General features: G+C 46.9%; 1 protein-coding gene and 1 long non-coding RNA gene across 9 annotated transcripts in view; one reads left to right on the top strand and one right to left on the bottom strand.

Moving 5' to 3' along the window:
- LOC142467500 (uncharacterized) overlaps positions 1-14,346 on the bottom strand; it is a 31,985-nt gene that overhangs the window by 12,677 nt on the left and 4,962 nt on the right. For 5 of the 8 annotated variants that reach the window (XR_012788407.1, XM_075573269.1, XM_075573273.1 and 2 more), the window contains exons 2-9: positions 13,272-13,389; positions 9,858-9,925; positions 8,445-8,610; positions 3,931-4,041; positions 2,531-2,667; positions 1,882-2,019; positions 1,464-1,569; positions 152-295 (exon numbers count right to left, since the gene is read on the bottom strand). Coding sequence is in view for 7 of the 8 variants with exons in the window: in XM_075573269.1 (XP_075429384.1) it covers positions 152-295; positions 1,464-1,569; positions 1,882-2,019; positions 2,531-2,667; positions 3,931-4,014 (609 nt within the window). In the remaining variant the exon portion in view is untranslated. Of the gene's footprint in view, positions 1-151; positions 296-1,463; positions 1,570-1,881; positions 2,020-2,530; positions 2,668-3,930; positions 4,042-8,444; positions 8,611-9,857; positions 9,926-11,586; positions 11,955-12,704; positions 13,390-14,346 lie in introns of all 8 variants that reach the window. The other 3 variants (XM_075573268.1, XM_075573270.1, XM_075573272.1) reach the window with 3 other exon arrangements.
- Positions 9,175-14,346, top strand: part of LOC142467501 (uncharacterized) — a 28,815-nt gene continuing 23,643 nt past the window's right edge. Inside the window, exon 1 of the long non-coding RNA XR_012788408.1 lies at positions 9,175-9,724. This is a non-coding gene — a long non-coding RNA (uncharacterized LOC142467501). The remainder of the gene's footprint in view (positions 9,725-14,346) is intronic.

Below are 14,346 nucleotides of genomic sequence, written 5' to 3'. Positions count from 1 at the left end.
GTCTCAACAAAGAGGGTGATTATATGGACCATTAGTTCTTCTGTCATTGTGCCTGTCACCCTGCAGTCAGAGGGAACGACTCATGAGCCATAGGTACCTTCTAAATGAGTCTGTTACTATGCTGAGATGGGTGGTAGAGCAGATGTCTCACCTTATCAGGTATGTGGCTGCACACATTCCAAAGGGCTCTTATCCTGAGTATTTCTACGTCTTTTCCTGTTGGTTTCGCTCGCAGCATCATTTGGATAATTAGCTTTTGCTGGGACTTTTCCAGGAGCTCTGGATAACACAGGAGCTAAACAAAGAGCATGTTTTATATGTACAGAGAATTCAGTGGAAATCAGTAATGTTAATATGGGATATTGACACAGAAGAGTGCATGTTGAATCAGCTCGTTATTAATACATTATACAGCCGGTTCTCAAACATTTTTGAGCAGAGGCACCCCTGAAGAATTTTTAAAACTTTGGGGCACCCCTGCTCTTCAGACATCACTTATCCAGTCCTCACTTACACACATATGCACACACCCCATGCGCATACAGTAGCCATCACACTCTCCTCTCCACACAAAACCCTTTCTACTTCCCTCTTTCTACCCACTTTCCAACACACCTGAAACATTGGTCTAGGACATTTGGCCGCAACCGTTTTACCACGACCAAATCAAAGCCGCCACTTAGCTGCTACTCATGTCGCCACAGAGCTGGGCTGAGAGGCAGATCTCGGCCTCTGTGCCAACCTGAGAGAGATGGATCGCAGCCTCTGTGCCGGGCTGAGAGAGGAGAGGTGGATCGCAGCCTGTGTGCCGGGTTCAGAGAGGAGAGGTGGATCGCAGCCTGTGTGCCGGGTTGAGAGAGGAGCGGTGGATCGCAGCCTGTGTGCTGGGCTGAGAGAGGAGAGGTGGATTGCAGCCTGTGTGCCGGGCTGAGAGAGGATAGTTGGATCGCAGCCTATGTGCCCGGGCTGAGAGACGAGAGGCGGATCGCAGCCTCTGCGCCGGGCTGAGAGAGGTGGATTGCAGCCTCTGTGCCGGGCTGAGAGAGGCGAAGTGGATCACAGCCTCTGTGCCGGGCTGAGAGGAGAGGCGGATTGCAGCCTCTGTGCCATGATGAGAGAGGAGAGGCGGATTGCAGCCTCTGTGCCAGATTGAGAGAGGAGAGGCGGATCACAGCCTCTATGCCAGGCTGAGAGGGGAGAGTTGGATCACAGCCTCTGTGCCTGGCTGAGAGAGGAGAGGCAGATCGCAGCCTCTACATCTCCAGGCAGTGCGAGATGTGCAAATAACAGAGTTATTCCCCTGGGGCCGTGGTACCCATGGCAAAGGGTCGCGGCACACCAGATTTCCCTTGCACTCTGGGTGAGAATCCTTTCACTATATACAGTATCAATATTGAATGCATTCCAATGGGTGCGTACTAATATGTCATATACAGTAACAGAGATGCTTTTTTTAAACTCACCTCTGTATAAAATGCCAGGACAGTGGATGACGGTGGGTGATTTGGGGGAGGCAGGAGACCCATGATGAACCGGCTCATATGGTACGGCTTCGTCTGGGCAATAACTCTAAAATAAAAAGTTTTAATGGGTAAAGTGTGGAGAATACTGCAGAGAAATTATATCATTATTGTGCTGGAATAAAGATTCAGACACTTCCTTCTTATACACTTAATATGCGGCAAAGCTTTCTTCTCCATGTTATGGTCCATTGAAATTAGTGGAGGAAAGATCTTCTCTAGCAAGAAGAAAACTGCTACTGAACATATTGCGATAGGAAACTGTGAGAGCCACCTCTAAAACTTGCTTATGCTTGGATAAGTAGCAATACTGACATTTTATTCTCCCTCCCATGATGTTAGCAGGAGGACAAAGTCTTACCTTGCCACCAGTATCACAGCATCATGATGGGTTTCTGCCTTTTGGAGATCGCCCCACATATTGGTGTTCTCTAAAATAAGGGCATCCTGCTCTGCCAGTCCCTGGATGAGCAATTTTTTTAATGCACTGGCTGCTGTTCTGCCCAGGGAGAAACACATGAGCAATAATGAGAAACCAATTCTATAGCATATAGGACATACTGTAGCATGTTTACTAAGTGGTGCTCTGCCGTAAGGCACCTTACAGCGCTGGAAGACAATGTAGGGTCCTTTTACGTGAATGGTGTCTTCTAACATCCAAAGGTATCTGATGGAATAGCCCCGCTTAGTAAATATGAACCTCTGTCTTTGGCATTGTAAGATATGAAGTCTTCTTCAATCAAATGGACCACAAATCGCAGAACATCTACAGTATCTTTAGGAGTGAATTGTCCCAAACATTTTGAATGTATTTATATGCATGTGCTGACTAGAAAGGGTTTATACTTTGTTCTTTCTTGATACCCAAGTACAGTACATTCTGGATTAAAGTTTTTCCCCACAAAGTTCTGATGCAGTGAGGAATGGGTATAACACTGACTGATTACTGGAATCTATATTCAAAGCAATTTGCTGCGAGGCCCTAACATGCCATTCTTATTAGCTCTTACCTTATTGCCGATGCTTCATCTTTCTGGATGTTTCTGGCAATCTGATGGAGCAACATACAGGCTATTTTAGGGAAGATGTCGCTGGTAATTTGTTCTTTGGTCATCGCTTCCAGAATGATCCCTCTGGCTGCTGTTGCCTGTGGGAGACACACAGGATGACACAAAGATCTTCGAGGGTGCAATTGCATGACAGTGACTGTGTGATACAACTTATGCATACAAAAGGCAGAGCATTGCCCATATAGCTCTCCGCGCACACACCAAAGAGAGAAGTGATGCCCTGTGGAGATGCAAACACAGGGATGTGTTGGATAAGGTCGGTGCATGATGTCAGATTCAAACCCCTAACCTTCCAGCATCTTAATCCCTTCGCTGCCAAAAGGGATTGTAGAGCCCATTTTGCCGTTTAAGGGGTTTGTTTACTAAAGTTTTCCGACTGCATAACTGGGACAAACCGTGGTTAAAAACAACATATTTATCCAAGGAAAAAATCCCTTTGCTTTCATTAGGATTCCTTTTCTTTGATAAATATGGTAAAAGGCAGTCATACGGCAGAACCATTACAAAGAAATGAGTAATATTAGTCATTCATATTAACCACTCCCCTAATCAATATTCACTAAAGTTCATTGATGGGACAAGCTCTCAAAAATAATGAGTCTGTAATGTGTCCAATGTCTCCACAACTGTTAGATTCAGCCAAGAGAGACAAAAGAGACTACGCTTCCTAACCTGGAGTCAGTGTCTCACTATCTCTGTACCAGTCTTATTTGAGTTCTTTCTCGTCCCAGCGTTCTACTGAAGCACGGTAACATCATTTAGGAGGGGGGCCTCCGAAATTCAAATGAGAAGTTTAACAATCAGTACAATACTAGGGAGAATGGTGTGTGTGTGTGTGTGCATGTGCATCATTACAAACATAGTGATATTATAGATAGAATATGTGGTGTATGTGCTTATTTAACTCTCCTACACATGCCACTTACCATGTTACACCATGTATTCAGCAGTAGCACAGCATTATATCAAATAGGCCTTAATAAAGGAGGATTGTATAAGGCTATTAGCAAAGTCTAATTGTCTTAAATAATCAGATCAGTGCAGGAAACTCCTTGTATTGCACATTTAAAAAAGTATCTTGACGAGAAGGGGGAAAAGTCCTTTTAGGAGATTTACGAGTGAGAAAAGGTATCAGCATCTTCCATTGACTTGTATTGGGATGAGGAACCGTTATCAGCGAGTATGTAGTTATCATTTCTCTTTCAGACAAATATCAGAGATTCCCACTAAAATATAGAGGGAGTTAACCAGTATCCCGGGTAGCCTTGCGAGTGCCCTTCCTGCATCCTAGCTGTGTCTGTGTACCCCCATCTCCCCATCATCCTTTGTCCATTCCTTACCAGTCCAGGGCTGACATCTGTACACTGTTTAATTAGAGTTTCAAGTCTCTCCTCATCGTCCGTGTGGTTACTGATGGTCGCCATGATGACAGAAGAAACAATGATATTACCCTGCAGAGGAGAGAAGTGTCAGGGTTTCTTCCACACATGTGTATTCTGCTAGTAATAATAATAATACTCCTTGGTAATTTAGTTGTACTTCAGAGGCATGCAACCACATCTGGGATGGAATCCTAGGAACACATTTAGGAGGAGATGTGTCAATGTAATTTGGAGAACATCTAATGCAAATTGTGTAATTTTAATCATCTCTCTTTGTGTCAGTGTATCAAGATCTCTGTTTCCATGTTTGCACCATGTAGTGTAATATATATACCCTATTTCCTCGATTGTAAGACGCCATCAATTCTAAGACGCACCCTTGATTTAATAAAAAAAATGGGGGGAAAAAAATCTCACTGTATTAAATGTGCAGAATTGTTTTGTTTATTTTTTTAACTAGCAGGGTCACATGACACTTCAATAACTAATGGGGAGAGAGAGGCAGACACAGAATGGGGAGCGACAGGCAGAATGGGGGAGAGAGAATGGGAGGGAAGGGGAGAGAGAATGGGAGGGATGGGTGGGAGAGAGAATGGGAGGGATGGGGGGGAGAGAGAATGGGAGGGATGGGGGGAGAGAGAATGTGAGGGTTGGGGGGGGGAGAGAGAATGTGAGGGTTGGGGGGGGGGAGAGAGAATGGGAGGGATGGGGGGAGGGAGAGAGAATGGGAGGGATGGGGGGAGGAGAGAGAATGGGAGGGATGGGGGGAGGAGAGAGAATGGGAGGGATGGGGGGAGGAGAGAGAATGGGAGGGATGGGGGGTGGAGAGAGAATGGGAGGGATGGGGGGAGGAGAATGGGAGGGATGGGGGGAGGAGAGAGAATGGGAGGGATGGGGGGAGGAGAGAGAATGGGAGGGATGGGGGGGAGAGAGAATGGGAGGGATGGGGGGGAGAGAGAATGGGAGGGATGGGGGGGAGAGAGAATGGGAGGGATGGGGGGGAGAGAGAATGGGAGGGTTGGGGGGGAGAGAGAATGGGAGGGATGGGGGGGAGAGAGAATGGGAGGGATGGGGGGGAGAGAGAATGGGAGGGATGGGGGGGAGAGAGAATGGGAGGGATGGGGGGGAGAAAGAATGGGAGGGATGGGGGGAGAGAGAATGGGAGGGATGGGGGGAGAGAGAATGGGAGGGATGGGGGGGAGAGAGAATGGGAGGGATGGGGGGAGAGAGAATGGGAGGGATGGGGGGGAGAGAGAATGGGAGGGATGGGGGGGAGAGAGAATGGGAGGGATGGGGAGGGAGTGAGAATGGGAGGGATGGGGAGGGAGTGAGAATGGGATGGGGGGAGGAGAGAGAATGGGAGGGATGGGGGGGGAGAGAGAATGGGAGGGATGGGGGGGAGAGAGAATGGGAGGGATGGGGGGGAGAGAGAATGGGAGGGAGAGAGAATGGGAGGGATGGGGGGGGAGAGAGAATGGGGGGGGAGAGAGAATGGGGGGGAGGGAGAATGGGAGGGATGGGGGGAGAGAGAATGGGAGGGATGGGGGGAGAGAGAATGGGAGGGATGGGGGGGAGAGAGAATGGGAGGGATGGGGGGAGAGAATGGGAGGGATGGGGGGAGAGAATGGGAGGGATGGGGGGAGAGAATGGGAGGGATGGGGGGAGAGAATTGGAGGGATGGGGGGGAGAGAGAATGGAAGGGATGGGGGGAGAGAGAATGGGAGGGATGGGGGGAGAGAGAATGGGAGGGATGGGGGGGAGAGAATGGGAGGGATGGGGGGAGAGAATGGGAGGGATGGGGGGAGAGAATGGGAGGGATGGGGGGAGAGAATGGGAGGGATGGGGGGAGAGAATTGGAGGGATGGGGGGGAGAGAGAATGGAAGGGATGGGGGGAGAGAGAATGGGAGGGATGGGGGGGAGAGAATGGGAGGGATGGGGGGAGAGAATGGGAGGGATGGGGGGAGAGAATGGGAGGGATGGGGGGAGAGAATGGGAGGGATGGGGGGAGAGAGAATGGGAGGGATGGGGGGGAGAGAATGGGAGGGATGGGGGGAGAGAATGGGAGGGATGGGGGGAGAGAATGGGAGGGATGGGGGGAGAGAATGGGAGGGATGGGGGGAGAGAGAATGGGAGGGATGGGGGGGAGAGAGAATGGGAGGGATGGGGGGGAGAGAATGGGAGGGATGGGGGGGGAGAGAGAATGGGAGGGATGGGGGGGAGAGAGAATGGGAGGGATGGGGGGAGAGAGAATGGGAGGGAGAGAGAATGGGAGGGATGGGAGGAAAGAGAATGGGGGGAAGAGAATGGGAGGGGAGAGAATGGGGGGGGGGAGGGAAGAGAATGGGGGAGGTGGAAAGAGAATGGGGGGGGGAGAACACACAGACCAAAGAGGGAGAGAGAGAGACAGATATGGCAGGGGCAGTGGCAGTGTGGGGGGGATTTTGGCTATTTACATTTAGTGGCCCCTTTTTATGATGTTACCAAGTACCTTTGTATTCATGTACTCATTGCTTTCCTTAAAGTGAAAAGAACATGTTCTAACTTCTAACTTGCTTTTGATAGCAGAGAGACAGACACAGACACAGAGAGAGAGACACACAGACACATACACACACTCAGACAGAGAGAGACACAGAGAGTGACACACAGACAGAGAGAGAGGCATATGGAGAGTCACACACACACACACACACACACACACACACACACACACACACACACACACAGTGACAAACACACACACACACACACACACACACACACACAGACACACAGACACACACAGACAGAGAGAGACACAGAGAGTGACACACAGACAGAGAGAGAGGCATATGGAGACACACACACACACACACACACACACACACACACACACAGAGACAAACACATACAGAAACACATCCAGAGAGACACAGCTACCACTGCACTTCCTGCATTTCACACGGGGATTCAGGGCAATGTTGATTTGCTCTGGCAGGCATTTCCGATCTCTGTGCACCTCATGGGAAGGGGAGGGAAGGGGAGGGAAGGGGAGGGAAGGGGAGGGGAGGGGAGGGGAGGGGAGGGGAGGGATGGGGAAGGGAGGGGAGGGGAGGGGAGGGATGGGGAGGGGAGGGAAGGGATGGGGAGGGGAGGGGAGGGAAGGGATGGGGAGGGGAGGGGAGGGGAGGGAAGGGATGGGGAGGGGAGGGGAGGGGAGGGGAGGGAAGGGATGGGGAGGGGAGGGGAGGGGAGTGATCGCAGCCCTAGCTGATTTTTTTCTTCAATACATCGATTCTAGAACGCAGAGCTGTTTTAGCAATGTGAAAATAGGAAAAAAAGTGCGTCCTAGAATCGAGGAAATGTATATATCTCAAAAATAAATAGACAATACCATTCTGTGGCTAACGAAAGCTTTCGAGATGTCTCTTCTTCTGGCGATGTTACATTGAATAAAGCAGGCAAGGGGTTTACTCAAAAACAGTGCATCTTGGAATGTGACTAGAGCTCATCCCTCCCCCTGTGTAGTGTGTGATTTATAACTTGAGGTGTTAAATAGATAAATAAATCCCTGAATGTGAGGGATGTAAGAGTGTGTGTGTGTAAGTATGTAAATATAAATAAATAAAGAGCCCACAGTGTATTCAGCACTTTACAAAAGCTGTGTGGGACTGGTAGTGTATATCAATGGCGTCACGAAGCACTACGTGCAAATGCGTAGAGGTCACATGAGGCTGCTTCGTGGACATCAAACTACAGAGAGGGATCTGTTTGGGGAAGTGAGGATGTCTGCGGCGTGAGTGAGCAGTGTTGGTCCGGACCATTTACATCTACTGCACCCAGCTGTGTAACCAGAGCTTTCCACACACACACCCACACACACCATTATTGTAATTATTATTTAGCATTGTAACTTTTGCCTAAGCGTTGGTTTTATGTTGTATGTTAACCTTGTATAATATATATATATATATATATATATATATATACATACACACACACACACACACACACACACACACACACACACAAACCAAAAACAGTGAGCGCACACTCCTATAAGCATAAAAATGAGGGAATTTCATAAACATAAGACATATACCTAAATAATAGATACCACTGAAATGGGGATGCAGATTACAAAGAAGTATAAATAAAAACAAAGCAATATTAAAAAGAGCATCACAGAATAATGCTGCATATATGAGGATCATACAACTTAACCTTGAGGATTATTAACAATTCAGCTGTGCATGAGGTATTGAGAATTCCAAAAATCCTCCCAAAAAACAAGTGAATGTACAAACTCAAGAATGTCCTGCACAGGAGTATATCACAGAACCAATGTAGATGGTAAGCTTGTATGAACTACGGCTCCAAGATGTACTGATCCAGAATCAACGCCAATGAGCGCGCCTGTCAGATATGAGCTAAATTGTCCAAAAGCTTATGAGCTGCATGATATAGAATGTAGCAGTGGAGTGCAGAATACCTTAAGGTGTAGCCTTGTTCAGACAGAGATTCTCAGCGTCCCGCAAAGGCTCCAGAAGAGCTCCGTTACTGGGGGCGGAGGAAATCACTTAACTGCTGTGAGAAGAGCAGACACAGCACCTCAACACTCCCACGGGCGTTCCCTTTGCTCCGATGTGGGTCGTGACCTGGAAGTACAAAGGCACAGGCGTTAGGAAGAATCCGATAGTATAGGAATCCGCACAGCTGGTAAATTTGCCGTCTTTAATTAACCGGCATATATTCCTCAAGGAGATCCTCAGCAGCTGATCCAGTGAAGATTTGTGAATCTTGGCCTGTGTGTTTTAGCAGGAATTGCACCCAAAGTAAATTTATTATAGATGTACAGATGTATAAGGTTTTTTAACCCCATTTGGGTATTAAGGTTGGCTATGTTGTAATATCCTGCACCAAAACTGCCACTGAATTCCACGGGCAAATCTGCAATATTCTGCAATATAATGGGATATTTTGTGTGTAGCCCCTATTTGGGACCACTAAGGGGCTAATGGCCCTAATGGGTTAACTGTGTGGGCGCCCGCAGGGTAACGCCCCTCTCCCATCACATGGTAAAGAGTGACTTGGCAGCAAATAAGCTATGCCCACATTATGTCTGGGGATCAGTGATGTCACCGGCAGGGTATATATACAGTATGAGTGCCCTGAAGGTTCTAGAACGCAGGTCTCTGGGAGTGGCAGTTGGAGGAACCTGACTCTTTCTAATGTAAATATGTCTCAGTGTATAGTTAATGTATAGTGATACTGCCCTGTTTATTATTTTATAGTTTGGGAAAGTGTCCCATCCAGTTAGCATCTGTAGCCATGGTACTACAGAAGGTTACAGGCTCACAAAGAGGAAGCCTATGTCCTATTGGGATTATCCAAGTACTAGCTCTGGGTCCTAGTTGGATCGGCCCTGCTGAGAGGCCCGACTGTTACCTCAGAAACAGAGTGCCTTTGAGTGGCAAACAATACCCGGCACCGGCATACTGATCCCACAGTTCATGATAGTAAGGGTAACCCAAGATGGGCCCAATTGTTACAGAGAGTTACGGACGCTACGCAGAAGATGGCCACTTAAGATGACAGTAACAGCAACAACATTAAATACCTCCCGAGTGTCTAAAGAGTGGGTGGTAACTAGGGAAGATATCCATATTATAACATGGTGAAGGTACAAGAAGTGGGTACTACTGTGGGTAATGTCAATGTGTGAGGAGCATTGCAGACACCCAGCCTACCCGGACACAGCACCCTGACAAGGTATGAAAGTCTGAGAAATGCCATGTATATAGTCACCAGATATAAACTCCTTAAGAGCTGGGCAAGAAGGGTTATACATGTGTTATCTGGGGGAACAATGTCATGTGCTAAAATTGTATATCTTTATACTTACTAAAAACGTGAGGTCCGGAGCTGGGAGCCCCCCTCAGGGACACTCCCCCCACGCTCACTACTCTGCGCCTGAGAAGAAACACAAAATGATTACAATGATTTCTCGTTCGTGTTTTCCGCCCTTTGCTGGTCTTCTTGCCGTTGCCCTATATGTTTTCGGTAGGTCCCGGTCATAGGTCTGGGGTGGGTGTTTACCCTAAGTCCCCACACAAGCTCTTATATTGAGTTTTGTTGGGGAGTAGCGCATTAGAAGAAAGTCGAAATAAATATATAAGGACATATATGCCAGCATGTGGAAAAATATTCTAAAAGCAATGACATTTTTTTTCTTTTTCTTTTCTCCTCTCCCAGTCTTATTAGTTGTTTTTTTTTGTATTCTCTTGCCCTATCTGTTAGTAATAAGGGGAAAAAGAGATTCAGACGTACCTTGTTCTATTACCCAAAGGCCAAAACTCAAATGGTACAGTATACTGGACAGCAAATATACTTTGATAACAAATAAATAGTAAAGATATTGAAAGCAGCAGCTCGACAAACTCAAACTAGAATCCGCTCGCCACCACACGGGACACAAGGTCTGAAGATCTCAGAATTGTACGGTGGTGACTCAGCATTCCATGTGTGCCATCACAGACGCATCATAATTACTGTAGGCCACAGCCAATGGTTGCTGGCTGTGGAGTTCTTGTGTTAAGGGCCCTTAAAGCTGCAGTTCAAACTGCTATTTAAAAAATATATATACATTTCTCCATTCAATATGTCCATATACAATCTGCACACTGACACGTGATTAGCTAAGCTGCAGATCGATCCGTTCTCCTGTAATCGATCGCTGAAGATTCGGCTTGGAGGTTCTCCCCATCACTGTTTCTGCTGCAAAACAGTACCCACAATGTAAAGTTGTGTGGGGATGATCATGTGACCAGGCAGTTACTAGATACAATTGGTGCACTATTAGAGAGAGAGAACAGGGCTCAAGAGCCAGAGCCTGTCTCAAAAGGGGGAAGGGGATGGGACTTTATAAATGTTTTTTATAGAAACAAAAATGCTTGCAACATTATAATACATTTAAAATGTCTTTTTTTTTTTTTTTTTTTAATCCTACAAGTATTTTCTTATGGTACAGAACTGATTTATTAAAAATAAAAACACACACATGTAGGATATTGCTTGAACTGCAGCTTTAACAGTGGGACAGTTTTCTTCAGAGACATAGTTGATGTACAGAACAGTTGGACATAATACAGTAAAATACTCCAAAACATTGTATAAAGTCATATATCCAAAACCATAAGGCTTTCTATTAAGTAGACCACTATAAACAGGACAGGCGGCCGTTATCTGCAATCAGTGACTTTGTTAACGCCTTCACTCCCCAGTTGAATAAATACCTAAAAGTCATTCTTAGCCCTTAAAGTAATGTAACTATACACCAGGCTAAGGTATGAGTGGCAATCTTATCCAAAACTCATGCGTCTGCCTATCAGAATATCATAACAAAAGACAGAAATGCCCAGTGCTACATCCAAAGTGATACAGTACAATACATAGGTAACAGTGTTTCCCTGGGCCCCTCTCATCCTGACCCCTATGTGAGAAAACTGCCCCCCAGTTACATGTCATGTCGTGTGGTGCACCTGCTGGCTGACAGGACTCCTGAGTCTCCCGCTTGATGGTAATGGGGAATTCACCAGGACTGGCTCGTGAAGTAGTGCTGAGATCATACTCACAGTTGGTACAGCGCCTCCATCTCTTCCAGGTCCCCACGACAGCAGGGAGGAGACTCTGGAAGAGAACCCCTGGGTGCAGCTTCTCCCTGAATGACTCCAGGCTAAGGCGAGAAGGTTCTTTGAATCATGGCAATCTTTATTAACATCCTCCATGGCAGACTGCCCATCATAGCGGCCGGTACTTAGCCGCGCATGTTCAAGGTTGCCCACCTCAAGGAAGTCCCTGACTCTCCAACTGGGAAAAGGGAATAGTCTGTATCCTCTCCCCTGAGGCAGGGTCACAACTTGTGCCAGATCTCTGGCACAGTGTGGGGTCAGCTTGTCCCACTCTGCAACACTTGACAGACTCAACCTGACTGCAGAGAACACTGCAGACAGAGACAACAGAACTAACTTTAGGAAGTGATGCATATTATATAGCTCCAGGAGGCACCACCCCTATGTCACTGTAAGTGGACACAGAGCATCCTGTCACTTCCTTTGCTACATATTACACCTCACAGGGGATGAGGGCAAAATCTCATGATTACTCCTGGCAAATCTGCCCTCTTAACAGGGTTTACTGCACAGGAGGAGAGAGGCATGTAACCCCAAAATTACACAGGGCTACAAATAGTACAAGTATAGTTCTTGAGCTGGCTGGGATTATGTGTCTATCTAATATCATACCTGTAAAAACACAAAGTGACTTCAGGGATATTATGAAATAAATGAGAAAAATAGGGTGCTCAAACCCAGGACGACTCCGTCAAATTCAATAATTGATAAACATTTAACCCTGGAGATACCAGTGGGAGTGGGTGGTAAATAATGACTTGTAAGTCCTCAAAGACAACTGTCACACTTAACCATTAAAGTCTAGAGACCATAAAACCCCACTCACGTCATCTCCAGGGATGGTGGACTGGCCTGTTTCCTTTTGACTGTCAGAATATACTGTATATAGTTAACTTACCAGTCAATTACGTCCAGTAGGGCTAGGTTTTACAACCCCCTTATATATTAAATGATATAAATAATATTTTTTACAATTTTAAATATACATATACTGTGTAGCACATGTACCCCACCCTCTAGGAGATACTTGTTGCTGCTACAGGTGTTATGGTGCAGCATACCTGTGAGGGTTCAGGAGAGCTGAGTTGTCTGCAGTGATTTGGAGACCAGGACAGGCTTTTGTTGTCATCTGAGATTCCTCAGGGTGCTTAGCGCCTCCAGCTGTAGTGGGCTCCAGGATGCCCAGAGATCAGTCCCCACTAAAGCACAATTCTTTCCTCCTGCCCAGGGACTGACACTCAGACAGGAGTATGATGAAAGCAGAGGGGTCTTTATTCAGCAGTCACTGCAGATCTTCCTTACAGCGGTGTATAGGGTCATCAGATGAGCCCAGGCCTCTGAATGGTGCTGGCTCTCCTAGTGTGGAGGCCATGAGCCAGGAGGCCATAAGCCTTAGATCTTCCTGAGCCAGCCAGCTATGAGGGCCTGGCTGGCCTCTCTCCCAAAGGGAGAAGAGACAGGCCCCACACCTCCACTCGGTTGGAAGGGTGGGAGAGAACTTACTAAATTTAGCACTGCCTCTCTGAGGAACCAGAAGGGGAGGGCTCAAGGTCTGTACCACACAAACACAGTTTATCCGTTATCCTCCCATATCTGTATATCTTCCCTTATTTCAGCGGCTCACTTACCCTGGCCGGGGAGGTTTCCTGCTGGCAGAGGTAATTTCCCCCACTCTCCATCACCATCCTGGTTTTGTCATACCCCACAAAGTCAGTGAAGGCAGCTGTGCAGCATAGATGCGACTGTCTGAAAAATACAACCAAACACTAGTCATGTTCCTGTCACATCCGCTCATCACCTCAATACAACAAAATCTAAACATCAACGTGTGCAGAACATTACTATGCCTGAACTGCGCCCCCACCCCGAGCTACGACCCCCAGGATGTGCCCAGGTATCCTAGGCGGTAGCTACCCCACTGCTGCCTACCTTGCTGCCCTTCAAACAATAGTCATGTTCTCTCTATTGATCATTGGAGTTGGTTAGAGAATATTTGGGCATTGATCTTATTTTGAGCCCCCATTCTCTTTGAAAGAAAAACTTTAGACTAGGTACAGTATGTACTGTATAAGCAGAAAAGTATTAGGAATACGCAAGTTTTATTACAGTATATGGCAGCATGGAATATCACAACTTATTAAACATGGGCCTACACCTTTACATATGAGGGGGTGGCGTGTATGTCATTCTTTGATCTGTGGAACAAACTGTGAAACAGGTTCAACAGTTAAGATCACATCTCACAGACACTATGCGCATACTAAATTTATTAGAGGACATCAAATGGTCAGATCAACACTTTCTTGTCACATGCAATGTCACATCACCTTATACAGTCATTGCACATGAAAAGGGGAGTAGGGCAGCACAGCACTTTTTACATTTAGATAACACCCTTACACGAGCACATACAGAGGTGACCAACTTTATTCTAACTCGGCTAGCTCCGCAAATTTCAGTATATCCCGGTTATGTTCGGTTTTGTATCGTTTTCGGCCGGAGTGTATTGCGTTATATTCCCGGCTGTGATTTAAACATTTTATTCCCGCTGGCTGCAATACTGCAATGCCGTGTAAAAACACATGGGGGCGTTTGTCAGCTGTTGTCTTTGAAGCCGTCCCCTATAACCCCTAACATAGTGAGACTGGTCTGATAAGGCAAACTGTCAAGGCTTTGGCAGCTTTTGTGGCCCTCCCTTAGGGG

This window comes from Ascaphus truei, chromosome 16 (genome assembly GCF_040206685.1).
Source record: "Ascaphus truei isolate aAscTru1 chromosome 16, aAscTru1.hap1, whole genome shotgun sequence".
Taxonomy (NCBI): Eukaryota; Metazoa; Chordata; class Amphibia; order Anura; family Ascaphidae; genus Ascaphus; species Ascaphus truei.
The sequence above is the reverse complement of the archived record's forward strand: the minus strand, read 5'-3'. Positions and strand labels throughout refer to the sequence as shown.